This window comes from Vombatus ursinus, unplaced genomic scaffold (assembly GCF_900497805.2).
Source record: "Vombatus ursinus unplaced genomic scaffold, bare-nosed wombat genome assembly UNPS02014781.1, whole genome shotgun sequence".
In the NCBI taxonomy this organism is placed as follows: Eukaryota; Metazoa; Chordata; class Mammalia; order Diprotodontia; family Vombatidae; genus Vombatus; species Vombatus ursinus.
The window spans coordinates 8,454,976-8,470,450 of record NW_020954559.1 but is presented as its reverse complement, the minus strand read 5'-3'; the positions used below and the strand labels follow the sequence as shown (position 1 = coordinate 8,470,450).

Here is a 15,475-nt window from a genome sequence, read left to right as displayed (position 1 = left end):
CTTGACCACATAATTGCAAAGACTTGGATTTCTAGGTCTTTTTCAGTTGTCCTATTATGTCAATAATAGACCATCACTGATCCCAGTGGACTAAAAGACCTGGCTCCAACAAATAGCTCTGTTATATTTCCCCAGAGTTTGAAGAAGCAGTTGTAATTCTCTGCTGAGGTCACATTGCTTTACTAAGCCTTATTATTTGTCAAAGCATAAAGTTTTCTGACTATTTCCTCATATATGATACTCCATCTCCTTCTACTTTTGCACAGGCTCACCATCCCTGGACTGAATTTCCTCTTTACCTCTGCCTCTTAGAATTCTTAATTTCCATTAAGGCTCAACTCAAATGCCATGTTCCATATTTTACTTCTCTTCCCAGATGCTGTTGTTTCTCCACCAAAATTCCCTTGAGTTTATCTCGCATATATTTGCATATATTTATATATGTGAATATTGTCTCCTCTAGAAAGATTGTGAGTTTCTTGAGGGTAGGTACTCCCTCACTTTCGTCTTTGTATCTTTGTACCCTAGCATAGTGGAAGCACTTAACGGTTGTTTGTTGAGCGACGGATTCAACTCCTCAAGTAGTTCTGATTCAAATCCCCAAGTAGTTTAATTTCTAAGTTCCCAGTTTCACTAAGATCAGAAAGAGACTGTGTATTTGCTGGAAAAGGAAAGCACTTGTAGTTGAATCTTTCATGCAATAGCCAGAAAGGCAATGGTAAACAGAGTGGTATGCTACAGTAGATCAAGTTCTGACTTTGGAATCAGAGAATCTTGGTTCAAATCCCAGCTCTGTTATTTACTCTAGCTGACCTTGTGCTCTCAACCCTTCTGGAGTTCAGGTTTATTTTAGTGAGATTAGGGAGACCCAGGTGAATGGTCTTTTGTGATCAATACAAAAGACTAGCAGCTTTAGAGGAATCTCTAGGAAAAGAATAGTTTGCAGTTATAGTTAGAAATGCCCCTTTCTTTCTGCCCTGGAAGGCTATCTTTCTAATGTGAGGATGGCAGTAATTTAGTAAATGGATATACTGCATTGTTTTGGTATTTTGGCTATTTTTTAGAGTTATTTAGACATAATAGTCATTAAGAACACTAGCAAAACAGTCAATCAGACTGGGTTTGCTATTATCACTACATTTTTTTTTTCTTTTCATGGCAGTTCCATAATAAAACCCAAGTCTTCTTGTCTTTTTAATTTGAAGTTTATCTCCCCAGAGAGATGTATGATTCTATGTATGTATGCATAGGCATATATATGCAAATGTACTCATACATGCATATATTTTAAAATACTTTGTATGGTGAGTTGAATTTTAAGTTCGCTTTAGACTTTAAGCATGAGCTTTAAATAATAATTTTGGGAAAAGTAAAAGTATCCCAATACTATTATTGATGGGAATGATGTTTAATGGTGGAAAGCTGGTTCCTTCTGATGATTTATTATTTGTGAGTAGAGAATACAGGGATCAGTGGGAATGTGGGAAGAACAGTTTGGAAGCTCCACACTGGAGTTAAGTAGATACCCACCTTAGAACTAAGACCACATTACTTCAGCCATCACGGTTTTTAGGAAGGTTTCCCTAGGGAGTCTATATGCAAAAGTCATGGTTTAAAGTAGTTAAGTCTGCCATGCCTAGGAGGCACTACAGAAAAGGGTGAAAGACTGCTGGATTGAGGTATGCTGAAACCTCCAAGTGTTAGTTTGAATTCGAATCCACAACAACAACAGACAGCAAAAGGAAAATACTTGTACCCTTTTATTGGCACAGTCATATTTCAAAGGCTGGAATGACTGGGAAGATCCAAGTAGCAAATTATTATTCTTTTAATGCCACTGGTCAAAATTTCACAACAGCCAACCAGAACACTTCATTAAGTCAAGGCCATTGTAATACATGAGCTCTGGTGATATACAGTATGTGAATCATGCAGCATACCTCTTTAAGGACATATTCATCTTATGATTCCTGTACCTTCAGGAAGCCTTATTGCTCAAAGGAGAAAAATCTCAGCCGTCCTTTCTGCACCTGTGACTGGGTGCACCTTTGTACTGACATCTGACCTTTTTATATAACCAGCTGTGAAAATGAAGCTATACACATTTACTGAGGGACTCATTATTTCCTGTAACCTATGCTGTCAACTTGAGATGAAGTTTAATTAAAGAAATTCACAACCCACTTATTCCAAAGCACAGCGCATAGAAAAGAAACAGTATCTCCTAACTAATGAATGAAATAGAAAGCATTGGGCACTATCCACAAAAGCCAATTTTGCAAGTGTCACCAAATTTAAGGTTGACATCAATGAAGCTAAAACAACAACATAGTGTTGAGATTCTTAGATACTTCAGGCAAAAACTACATGGAGCAAAAAGAATCCAAATGGACTTTGCGTTTTTACCTGTATTTTGAAGAAAGAACAGCACCACCGATTGCATAAATTTATAAAGTCCAGTAACAAACATGTAAATAATAATGCTCAGGTTTGGAATTCCAATAAAACACATACATCTACAAAGAAATATAATATATGTACTATATATATGCATCATATTAAAACCATTCAAGATACAGTAAACATAGTATTGAACTCTATCAAAACAACTGTACAGTGTGCACATCTCATTCGACCACCACCATTCTACCACTCTGCCTCCCCCTCCACCCTCTGACTCATTTCTTCCCCTCCCCCACCTCCCACTCCTGTTTGCAGAATACTGGTTTCTAAAGAGAGTGTTCTGTAGTTCTTGAGGCCTCCAAAGCACACAGTTAGAAAGATCAGTGCTAATCACTACAAAAGGAAAAAAAAGAAAGAAAGAAAAGAAAGACCAAACAGGCACACGCACATATATATATATATATATATATATATATATATATATATATATATATTGAATCTAGTGTATTGAACTCCAGTTTCCTGTGCTTTTCGAGGGTATATGCCTGGAGACAGAATCTAGCACGTTTGTGGGAGGTGGGGGGTGGAAAGAGCAAGATGTTGCTTGCTACTACAGTTTCCAGTCACTAGGTGGTTTTGATTTTTAGAGTCTGCAAACCAACCCTCATCAAATCGTAGGGTCCCACAACTCTGAAGGTAATCTGTTGCAGGAAGTCTCTTCTGCCTTCTTCAATAGAGCTGGCTTTTTACAAGGGGGTGGAGGAGGTCCGCTGACCCGAGGTTCTGGATGGTGCTGGTTTTGTTGCCAATCTCTTTCCTCACAAAGTTTCCGCCTCCAGTCTAGGAGTTCCTGAAGGGCCAAGCTCTCATTCTCTGAAAGCCTTAGTTGATGGATTACCTGGAGGGGTTGGGGGTGGGAATAGAAAAAAAATCATCCAAAACATGAACGACCATGATGTTTGATAACACCTGGATATAAAAGCCTCTTATTTCATGACTTATAGTTGAACTATGATGTACTAACTAAACAGATGCCCAAACAGATAGCATCTACTATTTGCCAAAAATATTACAGAAATGAATTAAAAGTTTGTCTTCCTTGGGTAGATGAACTTGAACTTGGAAAATAAATGCAAAAATGATGATCAAAAGAGTTATTTTCATACTTTTGTTACTGAATTATGATTAACTAATTGATCTAATTGCAGAGGAAAGAGCCCTCTCCGCTCCAAAAAATTGGCAAGAGAGTGGCAACTGTAACTCAATTACCCACCCTTCTTCAGTGTGGCCACTGTTTGTCCCACAGAGGACGGTATTCTCTTTGTTGTGACCTTCATTATGGCCATCTCATTGGCCAAGGTCACAGAAGACCAGCAGTGTGGTCTGGTGCTGAGGTATCACACATAAGATGCAGTATCATTCAGCTCACAACACTCCTTAATGCTGCCTGAATCAGATTAAAATGTAATTGGGAAATATTTAATGAAATAAATAAAAAATACAATAAAACATACTTAATATCACATTTTCTAACTGTCATTATGCTACTCTAGGTATCTTTATGTATAGATCAGTGGCCACTGTCTCTATTTGAGTTTGACACAACTGGTGTATGGATACAGGACTTGACTTGAAATCAGGCAAGATCTGAGTTCAAATCCTCCTTCTTACACATACTAGCTTTGTTATCATAGGCAAGTACTTTAATTTCTCAGTGTTTGAGACAACACTATAGTAAAGTTACAGAGGAGTTGTAGATCTACATAGGTAGATGGAGTTTTCACAATGGGAATTCCCAATAGGATCATAGATGTGGAATTGCCCTGCATACCCCCCAAAACACTGATTCATACATAGGTTATTGATATATGTATATATGATACCCATAGCACTTTAACAGACTACTTTCAAAACTTAATGCTTTATACAAGTGCTATACAGAATTATCTTATTTGATACCATGTACAATGAAAACCCCAGAGAATCCTGAAATCTTATTTCAGTGAACCCTTCAACTTCTTCTTCTTTGGTTAGGCAATGGGGTTAAATGACTTGCCCAGGGTCACACAGCTAGTAGGTGTCAAGTGTCTGAGTTCAGATTTGAACTCAGGTACTCCTGACTCCCAGGCCAGTGCTCTATTCACTGTGCCACCTAGCTGCCCCCAACTTCTTCAACTTCTAACCCTTTAGCCAGAACAAGTTACCAAATGAGCTTGACTTTCTTTTTCATTCTTGCATTTTCCCTGCCTACACCCATTTTTTGAGATTTATGGCCACACAATTATCATAATAGTCACATTAAAATAATATTTCAAGGTTTCCAAAGCTCTTTCCTCACAACAACTCTGTAAAGTAAATAGAAAAAGGGACTAATGAAGGTGTAAACACACACACAGACAGCCAAAGAGAGGAAGAGGCAAAGGCGGGGGTGGGGGGGTGGCTCTCTAAATAGAGATTTGCAAAATCAGTTCCTGAATAGTTAAGACTGGATTGATTTTGACATAAAATAATCAGCAAAATTGCTGTCACATTAATACCTGACATTTAGGGGATACCAGTTTAGGTATCCAGGATATACAGGTTTAAGCCAAAATGGAAGGATGGAAACATGATAGAGAGTGGCAATGATGCCATTTGAGACTGGGATCCTTTCCTGGCAGTGTTGAGGTTCATAGGGTCATAGATCTATAGCTAAAAGAGTTTTTGGACCTTGATGACGTTTACCCACACAATAATTGAAATCCATTGTTTTCAGATGAGGAAACTGAGGTCCACAGAAGTGAAGTGATTTGCTTAATGTCACATTGATAGGAAGGGGCAGAGCTGGGATTTGAACTTAGGATACATGACTCCAGGTTCAGTGTGCTTTCCACTGCACCACATTGATTCCTGCTAGATATTATATTTGCTGAGAAATTTTATGTCTTTTTGTGATTTCACTGGTATGGGAAGCTCCCCAAGGGAAATTTCATTTACCCAACTTAGAATCTCAGAGTTTCCTAAGGCACTGAGGAATCAAGTGACTTGATCAGGATGACACAGCCAGCATGTGAATTCAGGTCTTTCTGACTCAAGAAGACAACTCTCTTATCACCTAATCTAGGCTGTCATTCAAATTTCATATGAATGCAAAATGGCATAAAGTTAAATACAATTGCAAAGAGGACTGCATGATGTTATTAATTTCCCAAGAGAACAAGGATAAAAAAGCACTTTAGGCAGCTGATTATGGTTTTATTTTTATATCCCCTTCCCCAACTGCATTGAATATTTAGTAATTTAAAGCAAAATTATGTAATCTCCCAGGTATGCACAGATTTGGAGTCAACTTTTAGAAAAAAGTGAATAATTCTGTTTTTAGCTTCATCAAGTCAGTGGCAATCATGATTATTGGGATTTTAGTTGGAGGAAGTATTTTTTTGGGGAGTCAGGCCACTCTCCAGACCTTCCTAACTTTGGTTTCTTTTCTCTCTTCCCCACACAACACTTCATCTATTAAGAAATATATCTCTAATCACTATTATTCATATTTCTGCATTTTTGCAATTCAATTTGCCTCAATTCAGTATAACAAACAATTACTAAGTGTCTATTGTATCCAATTATGGCTCCATGCAGAGGTTGAATGAATATGAGTTAGTGTAGCTTGTCTTAGCAATGTCGTATGTGGTACACTAGGAATATTCAAACCATCAGGAAACAGTAACCAGTCTGCGTTTCCTCTTTAGTCCTTAACTCTTTTGGTGAAACTTTCAGAATCAACAGAAACTTTTACTAGGTGTTGCTCTTTGATAACAACTTCACAATAGGAAGCTGACTTATGGTTAGTCATTCCCCGTGGAGCCCAGGGAATCTGCTGACAGTGACTTTTACAAATTGCTGGTTCAGAGCCGAACTTGTGCAGAGGGAATTAGATGCAAAATTTTACAAATCCCCTGAGTCATTTTTTTAAATTTCCAAATGAAATGTACCTCCTGCCAGCTTCTTGGTATTGACTGATAAAAATATCTGAAGTCCCAAATACATTTTAAGAATTGAAACTGATACACACAGACCATCAGAAAGCATTTACTTAATGATGATATTGACTGTCTTGAATAAAGTACTGAGTGGGGAACATTGCTATCTTCTGTTTGACAAGCTAGGGCTCTCTATGTTGATAAGCAAAATTTTTACTGCTGCTTTCAAAAATCAGCTAATACTCAGAATAACTTCTAAACGGAAAGGCTGTGGTAGATGTTCTCAATTATGAAGATTTATGGCTACCAAGTAAAGATCAGACTATTACACAGCTACATTTGTTAGTTTGGCATATCTGGAATGCTAAATGTTAAAAGCTTTAGAAGTTTTCATTTTTTTTTTTCAGTTCTCAGTTAATAAACAAACATTTATTAGGCATCAACTATGTAGCAGACACTGTTAAGCAGTAGAGATACAAAGAAAAGCAAGACAGCTCTTGCATCAAGGAGCTCACAATCTAATGGGGAAGACAAGCATGTTCAAGGAAGCTACACACACATTCAATAGGAAATAATCAATAGAGGGCAGTCACTAATACTAAGAAAGGTTAAGAAAGGCTTCTTGTAAAAAGGTGAGATTTTAGGTGAGACTTGAAGGAACCCAGAGAAACCAGAAATTTCATTCCATAGCCTCCTCACCTTCTTTCCTTATTTGTCCCTTTTCCATTTAATTTTTTGCATGAGGAGATATATTGAACAATCTCAGATTTTTCAAAAGAAATAGAGTTCAGGAAGATTTCAGTTTCATAATTAGGTATGTGATACTGTAAGCAGAAAGATTGCAGCTCTAGAGATGGAGATAGTATGCCCTAAAAGACTGTCTGAATAATGATATATAATCTGCTGTATTTAGAGCTGTCAGTTATTATAATGATGCCTGTCATAGATAATAGGTATGAGATTTATTGCCTTCCAATATAAAACACAATACCAACTCTTTTTTTTAATAGTAATCGGATGATATATAGAAAATGATAAACATTTATAAGAATTATTATTTACAGCTGATACACATCTGAATAACTGTTAATTTCCTTTTCTGTAAGAGTTTACATATATATATATGTATGTGTGTGAGTATACATAAAGAAGAATCATATTCCAGATCCTATGAAAAATGAAATATCACTTACTGTTAAAGGGAAACTCTCAACCTGTTTTAAGATACAAATGACCCTTAAGTAAAATTTCAAATTCAAACTGTGTTCTAAGGAACAGGATTAAGGTTTAAGAGAGTGGGTGAATATGCAGGAAATAAATAAGGTTATGGAGCTGATTATAAGAGTTTAATGTAAGGACAACCTTGGAGAAGCTAAAAGTCAATTATTTTTAATATATGTATAAATTTAGGTATTACAACAAAAGCAAACCAAATACATGTTCAGGTAATAAAAAAATAAATGTATTAAATTTATTAAGATAAATTTAAATTTAAAGATAAAGATAAAATTAAATTTAAATAAAAATAAATCTAAAATAAATAAAATGAATTTTAAAAAATAAAATAAATAGCTAATAAATCAATATTTACATGGCATAGCTAGCTGTTGGTAAGTTTATTTTCAAAGTTTAAATGGTGCATTTTGCTACAGAAAAAGAGAGCAAAAGAGAGAAATGAAAGAAGGAAAGATAGAGAGGGAGGGATTGTACCTGAGAAAGAGAAGAGAGATCATCATAAGTTATCATGTTTATACCTTAAATTGAGAGTACACAATGGGAAAGTCACTTCACTTCCAAAGCCTCAGTTTTGTCTTCTATAAAATGAGGGGGTTGGAGTAGATAATGTTTTTACTAAGCTACCTCCAACCCCTGACACTATACCCTTGGTAGGGTACTTGAGAGTCATACAGATTTGATCTGATATCCATCCTTGAAGATGTCTTTTACATCTTTTCCTTTCTGATAACACAAACTTGTTTGAAAGCAAGTTGGGGAATGTTTGGAAAAATCTCAGGCTGTTTATCTCACTGGATAGAAGAATGGTTTGGGCAAAAAAAATGCTGATTCTACTTGAGCTAATTCTAAGTATGGGGTCCACAAAAAAAAAGCAGAAAGTTGAATCCCTCACATGTAAGTACTGCTTTCAGGTGCACTTACACAAACAACAGTCAGTTAAAGTTTAATTGTGAGCAGTGAGTAATCTACTCCAGCTCAGGAGGTATTAACCTTTTTTTTTTTTTTTTGAGTCATTTCCCCTCTGGCAGGCTGGTGAAGTCTGTAGATATCTTTTTCAAAATAATGTTTTTAAGTACAAAAAAGATAATAAAGAAAACCAATTCTTTTTGAAATGTAGTCATCAAAATATTAAAAACAAAAAAAACAAGTTCATGTTAAGAACTCCTTGCTCTGTCTGGTTGCTGTAAAGGAGAAAGAAAATTCTCACTGAGTGAGTTGGAGAGAGGGAGAAAGCTTTCTAACAACTTCAGTCAGCTTTCCAGAAAAAGTCTCCTCTGCCCTAAACTGTGATAACAATTCTTGTACAAATAAGTTTTTCCTCTGGGCAAAATTGAGAAGAAAGATAATTGATCTAGAGAGGATCTCAAACCACAAAGATCCTCAGAAAAAGAAGCTAAATCCATATCTATGGATGAAAGAACAGACTTTCTGATTTAAAAAAGAAGAACCCATTACAAATATCTCTTTTTAAGCTACTAAACATTTTATTCCATTTTGAATACAACTTTTAGTGGATATATCCTAAAACCTTGCTAATAAGTATTACGTATAGATAATATACATAGTTGGGTTGGATATAATTCACAGTTGGGTTGGATACAAATCATAAGCAGATGCAGTTTATTATTACATTCTCTCATATTCCCCGACTTTTGTAAGAAGCCCAAAGCTGTGACCACAGGCTACTACTGGTTAGTTTGAGCAGTAAGCAATGGTGAGAAACCTCTTGGACATGAGGGGATGAACTTTCATAGTGATTTAGTTAAGAGTCAAGGCTGCGGACTTTAGCTCATGAGCTAGGCAAAATAGTGGTTTCTAAAATGATTTCACAAGAGATGACAGAACTTCATCATAATGAGAAAGCCTAGGATTGGGGGGGGGAGGAAGAATTTCAATCAATAATTGTGAAGCACTTTAAACAAAATCTTTTCTTAAAAAAATAAAGATTCTATGATGCTGCTAATAAATAATACATGTATAACTGGACACTGTTCCGTGGTCTTTAAAGGTGATGCTTCCTCCACTTGTTTAGGTAATTTTGTCTCAAAACAGCCTTGAAAGTACCTCTGCCTTGCCGGTCATTTATTTATTTATTTATTTTTGTTTAGTACCTGGAAGGCACAAAGGCAGAGTCTGAAGGGAGCTGAGTATAATTTGACTGCTCAAAGAAATTGACAAATGCATACTATTTATAGAAGATAGAAACTAAAGCAGTTTTATTACAGTGTTTCCCCCTGTGCGTGCTCTACTTAAAGTTGTGTTAGCATTTCCAATATACATCCTCATATCAGTTTATAGCAGACATAAAAACTTGGTCTAGGTTACATCTGGGGCACAACAGCCTCCTTTATGTTTTAAGAAAGGACCATATAAAAACAAATGGCCAAGCCATTTAAATTCGGTGATATACGGCCAGAGAGACTAGATTAATAACCTTGGAAATGTGTGAAACAATACATAAATGGCCATATACCAAACATATGCCTTTATGCATGGACACATCTTCCCAAATAAACCCTTTTTTTTCTAAGCAGGTATTTGATTGAAAAATATCCCGTGTTAAGTTGTTAGAACACCAGATAAAGGAAAATATAATCCTTAGCAAATGATAATACTACTTGAGACCCTCATGATTATTGACACGGTAGCTCAATATTAGGGATAAAGGAACAGTAATTCTCCAACTGCTACGGCAAATCTGATTTTATCACTGGAACCCCCGTACTCTCTTCAGCTAGCTAGTCCCTTGTTCCCCACCTGGATTATAGCACATCTTATGCTGGCATATTCAATAAGCACACAATATCAATTAGCTATGAAAATAAATAGCAGCCAAAATTGATTTAAAGATGCTGTGTGTTCCAGGTCAAATAGGCTCCTTGGTTAAATTAGGCATTGTTTTCAAGGAAGAAAATCATTGAAATGTCCTCACATTATGCAGAGAAACAGGATACCAAAGAATTTAATGAGGTTCATTGCTAATGCATATTTTGCTCATTTAAGGGTTGTTTCTATGTGTCACTGAGGTAGCATACTTCAACAATATGTGCCCTATGAGGTTGCCTAATATTTTGGGTTTTTTTTAATAGAATATAAATTGTTTTCCAAAGTTGTGGATTTGTACTTCTATGAATTGTGTCCAAAAGTTGAGTACAATTATTATTTTTTTCTTTTTTCTTTTTCCTCTTTAAACATTCCTTCTTAGGATGAATATGCTCTTTGTTAAATTATTCATATGTAAAATCATGTTGTTGGTCATTTGTCATTGCATTGATTTTTCTATTGACTACTCACCCAAAGGTGAAAAGAGGCATTTAATGACATTTATGGAAATTAAAAGAAGCAAGTACTTTTGACAGATTGAATGATAACATCCCTATATTCTCAAATGCAAATATCATTAGATATGGTATTAAGGAAATGTTGATTTAAAAACATACCAAACGAAGCCTGAAACCTGAAGGGAGTTTTTACTATCAAGAAAAAAAGAAACCCATACAATTCTACAATTATGGGGTACAATGTAAATGAAGCATAGTACTAGTAGAGATAGTGTGGTGTATTAGAAAGATCATTGTATTTGGAGCAAGACATGTTCCAGTTAAAATTCCTGCTCTACAATTCCAGCCAGCTGTGTGACCTTGGGCAAGTCACTTAAGCTCTGTAGGCTTGATTTTTTTATTTGTAAAATGAGGAGAATGAATTAGATGATATCTAAGGACTTTCCAAACTCTAAAGCCTATGGTCTATGTGATTACTTTGATTTTTCTAGTCTTTCATAGAGTTCTATACTTTGAAAACGAGTTGGGAAATTGAGGAAATTACTAGAATAATTCAAGGCAAATAAAAAACTTCTGTTTTAGATTTACAAAGAATTATGCCCTAGAAATACCATAAGCAGCAATCTAGTTAAGTTTAGGATAAGTTAAGGTTGACTTATTTCTTGACCTCTAAGGGTTAAATAAAAGAAATTTCACTTTGAAAGGTATGCTAAAACTGAGCTCATGGTGATATTGGGGGTTCCATTTAAACATTCAATATAATTCAAAATCAACATGTTCATTTGCATTTGATTGGGCAATTTCCATTGGGCACTCCAGATCACAGCTGGGAGAAGAGAGATGAGGTGGGATAAATGAATTTACATGCTTCTCAATTCCAAATGAAAACCCTCCAACAAAAATGTGCAACTCAGAACCAAACCACACCCTACAATTTTCTTCTGACTCTGGAGACTTGGATATTTCAGAAGAGTATTTCTACTTACTCAATAAATGAACTTATTCAAGTCTTGATTCATAAAACAACAGCATGTTAGCGCTGGAGAGAATAATAGAGAACATCTCATCCAAATCCTTCATTTTACAGATCAGGAAACTGAAGTCCACAGAGACGAAGTATCTTGCCCAAAGTCACGTGGCTAACAAGAGGCACATTAAGAACTAGAATTCTAGACCTTGGATATCTTGCCTAATGTTTTTTTTTCCACTATGATCCACTGCCTCACTATCCAGGAATAATTGGTGGGGGATACCCAGTGTGGGAAATCCTACTAATTTAGAGTACAATAGAACTTGCTGGTTAAGTATTAGGGAATTCTCTTAGGTATAAAAAAGTTACACAAATCTTTTTAGACTTTGATGTGGGTTTCACACTGAGGTCTTCCTCTCCTCATGTCCATCCATCTGAGTACTAAAACATACTGCCACCATTGTGACTTGTGTGGGTGTATGAGGGTGCATAGGATCATAGATTTAGAGTTAAAGAGTCTTCAGAGGCCCTGGCCATGCCTTCAGAGGCAGGCAGTTCTGATTTAGTTGCACTTAAACTTGAGATCAGAATGAAAAAAACACACACACACACACAAGAAAATCATCTGATATTAGGGATTTATTAAAAACAAACAAACAAACAAACTAGGTATGTGCTGTGGTCAATACACATCAATGGTCTACATTGACAATCTTGTGCAAGAAAATTGATATTCATAATTATGACCTTGAGGCACTGCAATATCATGAATTATCAAAGGAAGATTTAATTATGTTCCCTATTCTCTACTTATTAAAGCAGCAAATTTTACTAATACATTTTAGACAATTTCACCAAGGATTTAAACAAAAAGGGCCTTGTGTCTATTTAGTTAAGCCAGAAGCTCCACTTAACTGGAACATCATTCCATGACCTCTCAGCCTCCAACCAAGCATTCTGGTTAAATGAAGTCTTACTATATATCACTATTCTCTAGAGCTGTAGAAAGATAGCCCAGGAAAAATGTTCTCATAAGTTTCTGGTGATGGGGGTGGAGGAAGATTGTACAGCAAGGGGAGCTTAATTATTATAAAAGAAGAAATGTGCAAAGTGAAATAAATAAATAAATCAGATTGTCTTTTTTTTTTCCTTGTGCTTTAAATTAAATGGTACAAATAACATTACTAAGCAAAGCCACCAGTAAGAGCATCACCAATCTAGTCTCTCATTGCTTTCTATCTCTAGCTCTGGGAATAGTAATCAAATCAATATTACCATTCTGGGAAGGATGTGTCAATCAATTGCCCTATGACTCCAATCACCATTCCCTATCCCGCCCCTCCTGTTTTTAGCAGCAGATTGCATTCCCAGCCCCCAAATTTGAACATCTCTGTATCAACTGGTTCCTTCCCTAGTGCTTTCAAGAAAGTATGCCTGAGTCCCCCATTCAAAAACCAACAAACATGAAACATCTCTTTGACTAGATCCCATCATCCCTAAAGATTATTATACTATCTATCTCCTTATTTTCTCAGCCAAAGCTGTTGACAAAAATATTTATAGTAGTTTTTCTTAATTTTTGGTGGCAAACAACTGGAAACTAGAAGGGTACCCATCAATCAGAAGTATGGTATATTAATATAATGAAATACTATTGCTCCCTGAGAAACTATCAAAAGGATGGTTTTTTTTCCAGAAACCCAGGAAGACTTGTATGAACTGATATAGAGTGTAATGAACAGAATCAGGAAATCGGGAAAATAAATTACATAATAACAGCAATATCATAAAAGACAACTTTGAAAGACTTAAGAATTCTGGTCAATGCAATGACCAACTCTAATTGATGAAACCTGTTTCCCATCTCCTGACAGAGGAGTGATAGACTAAGGGTGGAGTGTGAAATATACTTTTTTGGACATGGCCAATATGGGAATTGTTTTGCTTGTTTATGCATTTTTGTTCCAAAGGTTTTGTTTTTGCTTTTTTCTTTTTTGATGAAAGAAGAGAAATTTTTCTTTATTTTTTGAAAAAATAAATTGAATTTAGTTAAAAGAAAATGTTATCTTTACTCATTACCTTTATTTGCTCAACCTTTTGTAATCAATCAGGCTTCCAACCTCATCATTCATCTGAAACTGCTGTCTCCAAAGTTACCATTGATCTTTTAATGGCCATATCTGATGGTCTTTTCTCAGTCCTAATCCTAACTCCTTTAGAGGTAGGGAGGTGGCACAATGGATAGAGTGTTGGGCATTAAGTATGGAAGACATGAGTTCAATCCCAATCCAGTCATTGGAAAAGTCACTTAACCTATCTTTGCCTTAGTCTACTCAGTTATAAAATAGGGAAAAAAATCTACCTCATAAGTCACTTAAATACTGTCTGCTTCAGTTTTTTTCTAACTATAAAATGAAGATAATAACAACACCTACTTCCCAGTGTCGTTGTGAGAATCTACTGAGATAATATTTGTAAAATGCTTAGCACAGTGCCTGATAGGTGCTTAATAAATGTTTGTTTCCTTCCTTCTTGATCTATCTACTGCATTTGGCACTGTTGACAATCCTTTCCTCTTGGATTCTTTCTTCTCTCTGGGTGTTCATGACACTACTCTCTCATAGTCTACCTCCTACTTGTCTGACCACTCTTTTTCAGTTTCCTTTGCTTGGTCATAATGTTCCATAACTGTAGGGGCTTTAAAAGGTTCTCTTCTTGAGTCATCAATATGCATATGACTCCAAATCAATATATCCAGCCCCAGTCTCTCCCCTTGTGTTTCAGTTCAACATCAATTGCCTATGGGGCATTTAAAACTCAACATACCCAAAAGTGAACCCATTATCTTTCCCCAAAGTCCTTGCCTCTTCTAAATTTTCCTATTTCTGCTGATAGTTCTACCTTTCCTTTAGTCTCACAGCTTCATAATCATAGCATTATCTAGGACTTCTGACTTCCCTTACCTTATACATCCAATCACTTGTCATATTTTGCTATTTCTACCTTCACATCATGTCTTTTATCTTATCCCTTCTTTCTACTCATATTGTCACCATCTTAGCTCAGATTTTCATCTTGCCTATATTATCCTAATTCATCTTCTGATCACAAGTCTCTCACCACTCCACTCCATCCTACACACTGTTGCCAGAGTAATAATCTTTAAATTTAAATCTGACAATATTACTCTCCTATCCAGTCAACTCTAATAGCATCTTATGGCATGTAGGACAAAATAGAAATACCTCTGATTAGTTTTTAAGGTTCTATACAATTTCACCCCATACCATATTTTTCTTTATTTTTTTTTAAAGTTCTATTTTACTTTATTTTCTGGTCTGAATTTTCTCCCTGTCACCTCTCTCTCCTCACTTTATTTGCACTGAGAAAGTAAGAAAAAAACAAAATCTATTATGAACATACATAGTCAAAGCAATGTCCAAAAAGTCAAATCCAAATGAAACAAAAACATAAACCTTAATCTGTACTCTCTATTACCTGTCATCCAGAGCACCCACTCTCTTTTTCAAGTCTCATTGGTCATTACTTCCTCTCCCAAAGCACTCTGCCATCCTTCCCAAAATGGCCTTCTTTTGTGTTCTTCACACGTAATATTCTGACTTCTA

At 35.8% G+C, this 15,475-nt stretch overlaps 1 protein-coding gene across 1 annotated transcript in view; it reads right to left on the bottom strand.

Moving 5' to 3' along the window:
* Window positions 1–2,915: 2,915 nt before the first annotated feature.
* LOC114046108 (unconventional myosin-XVI-like) overlaps window positions 2,916–15,475 on the bottom strand; it is a 682,808-nt gene continuing 670,248 nt past the window's right edge. The window contains exon 35 of the mRNA XM_027866362.1: window positions 2,916–3,301. Coding sequence (XP_027722163.1) covers window positions 3,071–3,301 — 231 coding nt within the window. The 3' untranslated portion in view covers window positions 2,916–3,070. The remainder of the gene's footprint in view (window positions 3,302–15,475) is intronic.